Consider the following 6,978-nt stretch of genomic DNA (forward strand, 5'->3'; position numbering starts at 1 on the left):
TTTTTTTTATACTTCGAGTAGGAATTGAGCCATAATATTTTGTAGAGGCATAGTTGGGACATTAAAGACTTCAAAAACGCAATTTTTGAAAATTGCCATTTTTGACCATTTTTCGCGATTTCAAGACCCGCGTCCCCCCTTAACTTTTAAAATATCTTTATATGTAGTGCTCTAAGCTACATTGTCCACTGTAGACAGTTGGTTGTATTGCACATTATCCCTTCCTTCACACAAGCTTCCGGCAGTTTTCTTTTACTAGTCCCCTCACCAATTTATGTTCCTTCTACTGTCCCTGAAGCCTTAAGCTTTGGTTGTGCCTACAACTGTCACACTTATTGCTAGAATACAAAGGCGCTGCCATCAAAACACAAAGACATGCAAGGCGGGGAGCCACGAAGCGGCTGCATGGGTTCCTCGAGATGCAGGTCAAGAACTGATATTTCCTTCAACTTGGCGTATGTAGTTGTTAATTCATATTTAAAACAGTGCCAAAAAAAACACGGACAAGGGAGGACACAGGACGAGCGCTGACTGCCAACAACACCTTTATTGTCATTGTCAATGTCATTGACGCATGCGCAGCAGTAGTTGACCGATGATGACTCACCTTCCCCTCCCCTTATTTCACTCTCTTTATGCCTCTTGCAAATTGTATATAATTGCGCAGGCTCCAATAAAGGTGTTGTTGGCAGTCAGCGCTCGTCCTGTGTCCTCCCTTGTCCGTGTTTTTTTTTGGCGCTGTTTTAAATATGAATGATCCGTACCAACTAGCTCGCACCCAAACCCTTCTGAGTATGTAGTTGGCTATATTGGCAAGCTGATTAGTTCAGTGTGATGCTTCTGTCATGCTTGTGAGGATGAACAAGAAAAGCAATACCTTGTACAACTTTCTGCATGGGTAAAGGATGTGTGAATTATACAAAGCCTAACTTTCTAGTGCAGTTGGAAATTATTTTAAGGTTTCTTGAAAATGCAGTGAAATATCTCCAACGAACAAAAATCCTCGAAGCCTTAGAGCTAATCATCAAGCCATATCTGAATGTTCACCTCTTGTAAACTCCTCAGATGATATCGGCACACCAAGAGTCGCACCAAACTTTTCTGCACATATCATCTCTGAAGAGTTTCTCTAAATTCTTCTAATCAACTATGCAAGAAAATTAATAGAGTAAGGACCTATGGTTTCATTCAGAAGCCAGTGCAAAAGCATTTCAGGCTGTATGTGATACTCCTGGTGCGGCTGCTTCTACAAAAAGCCTTCCAAGTTTATTGCTAGCACTGTCTCTTTCTTTCTTAGTTTACGTGCAGTGTTATTGGAGCTCCAAAGGTCAAAGACTGATCCAGCAGTGAGACAGGTTGAAGGGATCGTAATAATGTTGTAAATACAGAAATGCAGTTTTATTTTGAAGTACCACCACCAGTTCTAGAAAGTCTGCAGAAAGTTTCGAGTACCACCACAGTTGCCCCATTTGAAGTTGCAGAAAATGCAAAGATGCATAGCTTTGCTCTTTTATAGCTGGAACTATGCAAGACAGGGCTGTTAAATTTTCAATAAGCCTTACGAGTAGGGTTCAGCAACATGTGCCAGGTGTTTAAATCACTGCTTCGAGGCTCTCTCAGACAAACAGGTCAGTGGCTCATGTCAACCGCACTTAGAGCACTTTTAATCACAGAACCAGAGTTAGTGCATTTATTATGTAAATTTGAATGCTTCCCTTTCAGTGCACACATCTGTAGTCTGTTCCGCATAAGATTTGTTGATGCTGCAACTGGCACATTTTCTGTATTTCTAATTTTGCATTATTGGAGTGCTATCATAGGCAGTGTAGTTCTTGGCTTGTTTTCATTTCTTTTTCAGACAAGATGGATATATAAGAGTTCAAGACGCCGTTGGAGCTGACCACAAAAAATGAAGAAGGCAAAGATATCTGTGCCACAGACCTTTTATTTTTCTGCACCGAAAGAATACGCTTTACATTGAAAATTGTTTGAAGACTTGTCTTAGTTTTAAAGCTGCAGAGTGCTTGGTACAATATAAAAGGATGGAAAGTTAGGCGGGTTCGTGCGGTAACATATTTTTAGTTTATAGTGTGAAGGGACACAGACTAAGACTAGAAGCAGACAGGACGAGCGCTCATTCTGTCTGCTTCTAGTCTTCATCTGTGTCCCTTCGCTCTATAAACTAAAGAATTGGTACAATAGTAGGGCTGCGAATGTTGTGCAGTAGTTTTTTATGCAGCACCACAGAAGCAAGTGACCAGCTGCAGTTGATGAGTGGGAGCATAAAGCTCCGAGGTTACGCCATAGCAGAGTGCTTAGTGAAGATGACCAGTGAAGATGACTGTCAAAGTAAGCCAAGCCTATAATGTTTTGAACTATCCTTTCTAGTTAAACTTCTTGTCTGTTTGAAGAGTTGTCATTTACTGGAGCTGTTCAATGGCTGCGTGACACCATCTAGCACATGCATGACAGCAACACACGCCGCTATGTGTGTGCCTGGTGACAAACACACGACTTCCTTTTGTCGTAAACATGTGAAGCAGCATGTAACCTTAGACAGAACAAAAAAGACAGCAGACTTAGGCAGTTCATTCTGCTCTGAACTCATTTACTGCAACAGTAGCATTCTCCTGCCTTGAAGATGACCAGTAAATTATTTTCCAGCGAACATGCGGCTCATACTGACTATGCACTATTAAAAAAAGTTGGACCCTTTGATGCTTATCTCGACCTACAACAATAATTGTCATCCACCTTGCTTGCATTTCCTTTTTTGAAAACTAGGAGCTCGCTACATTCCTGGCGAGAATGTTGTGTCACACTGATAATGCACAAGCTCTTTATGACTTGGAAGTATTGGAAGTAAGTACTATAGAGAAAATGCTGTTGAAAGGTGAAATTACATGCCTAAATGAGAGCAATAAGTTGCTGACAGATTATTCGGACACCGATATTTGGACATGCCTAATTATTCAGACAGCTCCGTGGCACTGCCACAGGGCCAATAAGCATAATGTATAAGAACGAGCTAAATTTCTAACAGCGTACAGAACGCCGTGCAATAATTCAGACTCCAACTGTCCGGTCGTGTGCTAATTTGGCCACCAAGTTGAGCAGAAATAGCAATATTTTTGTTCTGATATGTCGCCAGTCATGTCCTCAAAACCAAAACTAGCCAAGCCCATTTGCAGTTTATGAAAACAAGCACGTATGCTGGATCCAAAGTTACTAGACTCCGTTCAGTCGTTGAACTCTCCGAAGGCACCATATATCATGGGCATCTCCATACCTTGGCTTGCCACCGGATGGTGGGGGCGCCACAGGTAGAGCTCTATGCATGTGCAGCTCTGCGCTGGCGAAGGCGCTCGGGCCCTCCGACTCGGCAACTTACGTACGTAACAAGTGTTTTCACCGATGCCTTTTTAATGTTTGTACATAGCCTCACATTTAGCAGATTGATTGAAAAACTTTACTGAGCTGTAGAAATACTACTACGCTCCCCTTTGGTGTGCTGTTCGAATCCTTAGTCCGGGCCCAGGAAGCACACAGCTCGCTAGTAGATGTCTACCTTTTAGCTTGACCTAGCTAAGGCCACAGCTAGTCGCCATGTAGCTGTGCTCTAGACCTAGCCCTCTACAAGCCAGCTGGTAGCTCAACTAATGCTCCCTCCACTTACGGCTAGTAGCCACCTTGGGAAGCACTGCTGTAGCTGCAGTGTAGACATTCAATGTCCAGGCTTGTTTCAGTTTGGAGGTGCTATAGTTAGCTTTGCTTTCTTTGTGTATGATTCTGGAAGGTTGAATTCTTATTGTGCATGTCACTACAAAAGCACAAGAAAGGCAATGACCACAGTAAAATTTTCACCTTGACTGTGGTCAGCGTCTTTCTTGTGCCAAGTTAATTACCAACCAGATGAGCAAGCCCTTGATTTCATGCCACTGTAGTATTGTACAAATATCAAATTGATAATCATTTAAAGAAGTAAGAAATACAGTACAACAGAATACTTTTTGTCCATACATAGCACTAGTACCAAAACAGTTATGCCAACGTTCACAGATGTAATTGTGCTCGATGTATTATTCTCCCCCTTCTTGAAAACTGCAAGACAACAGTTTTTGCCTAAGCTCGTGTGAGTATATGCATTTCTAGCTATATAATCGCGTCAGCACTAGCCAACTTTAAAGAGACACTAAAAGCAAATATTAAGTAAAGCTAAAGTGATAGATTTGTGTTCAAGAATCCCTACAGCGTCAATATTATCGCGAACAGAGCCTTAATAATAGAGAAATTGAGGTAAATGCATACCCGCCCTGGTTGCTCAGTGGCTATGGTGTTGGGCTGCTGAGCACGAGGTCGCGGGATCGAATCCCGGCCACGGCGGCCGCATTTCGATGGAGGCGAAATGCGAAAACACCCGTATGCTTAGATTTAGGTGCACGTTAAAGAACCCCAGGTGGTCAAAATTTCCGGAGTCCTCCACTACGGCGTGCCTCATAAACAGAAAGTGGTTTTGGCACGTAAAACCCCAAATATTATTATTATTAGGTAAATGCACAATATTCATTCATTCAGTCTTTATTTTCTCTTAGACAGAGAAGGAGACAGGACTAAAAGCTGGCAAGCTTGACAGAGGTCCTGCCCCCATGTAATTAGACTCCCCTGGGACATTCAAGGTACTTGGCTGATGACGAAAGCACTCAAGTTAAATTCTGTCCCTGGTACTCAACTACTCTTTGGAAAAACATCCTAATGTTGCATTATAAGATGAAATAAGGTGCCACTTGTCCAGTTCCATTTCATGATTAGAAAAAAGAACTCATTGAAATTACCCTTGACAGTGACACAGGCGGTTTAATGGTTTCGTTTTCGCTCGACTCGGCGCCGCCCATGCTTTGGCGTTACAGTAGTTTTGTTATCACGTAGTGCTGCTCTTGTTTTGCTGGCTGGCAAAACTTGCACAAACTGCAGGTAGCAGATAATTCAACTTCCATGTGATATCGTGGGATACCCGAATGGTCTACTCCACTTGACCAAAAAGCAGCTGCAGCGGCGAATTCACCGCTCTGTCTTCTCTGTCTTGGCTCAGTACCACCGTCTGTCAGGCGCCATTTTACTCACCGACAGCAGTAAACGATGGTGATGGCATATGGAACGTCACCACTCCCACGGTTGGATGGCGGTAGATTTGAATTACAAAAAAAAAAAAGAACTGGCTGTGGCTTAGCTAAGGTTAAGCCCACGATACGAAGCATACTAGCCTTTATTTTAACGCGACAGCGTTAAGGAGCTCGTGTCGCAGAAAAGCCGGTGTCGTCGGCGTCGGCTCAGGCGTGCGGCGCTTGCTCAGGCGCACATTTCGTTGTCGCGCCGAACGCTGCGTTGCTCGACGCTCACCGCGTCCTATGCGGGGCGCGTAGTCGCTGCGCCGTAGCAAAGCCACCTAGAAACAGTCTCTGTAGCACGCCGCAACCTTCGCTTCTCATTCCAACGAGCAGCTCTGTCTCCAGGAGGCATCTCACCTCGTGAGTGTCTAGCAGAGGCAAGCGCAGCTGCTTATATTGGCCTCGAGCTCCACCACTGGAAAAGCTGGCGCCACCGTCGGCGTGACGTGCTAGGAGGGATCACGTGGACATAGCAGCCGCGTCGGCTGCTTCGGGCGCGCCGAAGCGAGCTGAAAACGAGTTTAAATTCCCTCGTACGCTGCGGTTTTCATTTAGTGGCGAAATTTTCCCGCTTCGAGTGTCTCCTTTACAACGCTTGAAAGCACTACAATAGGTAGTGGCTGCCTTTGAAGGCGCGCAACATGGTAGGCTACTGCTCGGTGCCGCAGGACCGGACGCACGTGACGGAGTCCGGTGTCGGCCTTATTCACACGTAGCCGCAGGACAAGAAGCTGTGTGAAGCTTGGCTCGCGAAACATAAAACCGGCAGTCATCGGCTACAACTCGGGTATGCAGCAAGCACAGACGCGAGGAAGATTTCTGCTACGGCGCCCGGTCTGCGATGTTCTGAAAACGCGCACTGAGACGCTCGCCTGAGTCCGCTGCCTGACGGTCATGACGGTTTGGTCTATGAACTTGTCGATACTATAGAGACTGCCAAGTTCAGTGGAGTGGAAAGGCAGCGGTGAGAAGCACATTTAAAGAATGCATAGCATATAGTCATGTTTGTGTTATGAATCAATGCACTGGATTACAAAAAAGGAGCAGCGGGAAATTGCACGCTGAGAACGCCGATAAACATACAGTGCGACGCAACTCGAAAAATAGTATTGAAAGGTCAAAGAATTTAGAAGAAAAAAAAAGATTGCATCGTCGCGACGGCACATCACAGTCCCCGTAGGCGTCGAAGTCTCTACAATGAAATTATTTTTGAACAGCTCTGATAGCGCCCACGCAACAATGGTTGCCTGTATACTGTCAAATGCTCATATTCTGCGGCCTAAAGCTCATGGCACGGTGCGAAAACGCGCGCGCGGAGAAAGCGAAACAGTGCGCGGACAAGCATGCAGACGCGCAGTCGGTCGCTGCGAATCTGCGCGATCGCTGCATTGAGGCTTCATTCTATTACGCTCCATTTAGTTATACAAACACTATAAGAACATATTTCACATAGTTTGCTCTCGGCGTTTACCTACCTTTCACGCAAGAAGCCGGTTCGGGAGACTCCATCGCGGCGACCGCGCGCAGTGGCGTTCACTGTACGTATTCGGTAAAGAGATAGCGACTGTAAACGATTGTGTGCTTTCAGCTTGCCCAAGATTATTATTTAGACAGTAAGAAACTTCTCTCGTTTCGAAAGTACTTACAGAAATGTCCGGGATAGCTCGCGCGTGGTGTTTTCAGTGAGCGCTGACAGCAAAACCTATGAGGAGCGCGTCACGTGATCCCTCATACTACGGCATCGAGGCGCTTCCGATAGAGGGCGACTCCGTAACTCCTCGCCGCCAATACCGCCGCGACGCCGCGAGCGACG

General features: G+C 45.3%; 1 protein-coding gene across 7 annotated transcripts in view; it reads left to right on the forward strand.

Moving 5' to 3' along the window:
* Positions 1 to 2,724, forward strand: part of Dhod (dihydroorotate dehydrogenase 2) — a 63,999-nt gene extending 61,275 nt beyond the window's left edge. For all 7 annotated transcript variants that reach the window (XM_065440468.1, XM_065440472.2, XM_065440470.1 and 4 more), the window contains one exon: positions 1,859 to 2,724. In XM_065440468.1, the coding sequence (XP_065296540.1) occupies positions 1,859 to 1,913 (55 nt within the window). In that variant the 3' untranslated portion in view covers positions 1,914 to 2,724. The remainder of the gene's footprint in view (positions 1 to 1,858) is intronic.
* Positions 2,725 to 6,978: the final 4,254 nt, after the last annotated feature.

Source organism: Dermacentor albipictus, chromosome 4, assembly GCF_038994185.2.
Source record: "Dermacentor albipictus isolate Rhodes 1998 colony chromosome 4, USDA_Dalb.pri_finalv2, whole genome shotgun sequence".
NCBI classification, from domain to species: Eukaryota; Metazoa; Arthropoda; class Arachnida; order Ixodida; family Ixodidae; genus Dermacentor; species Dermacentor albipictus.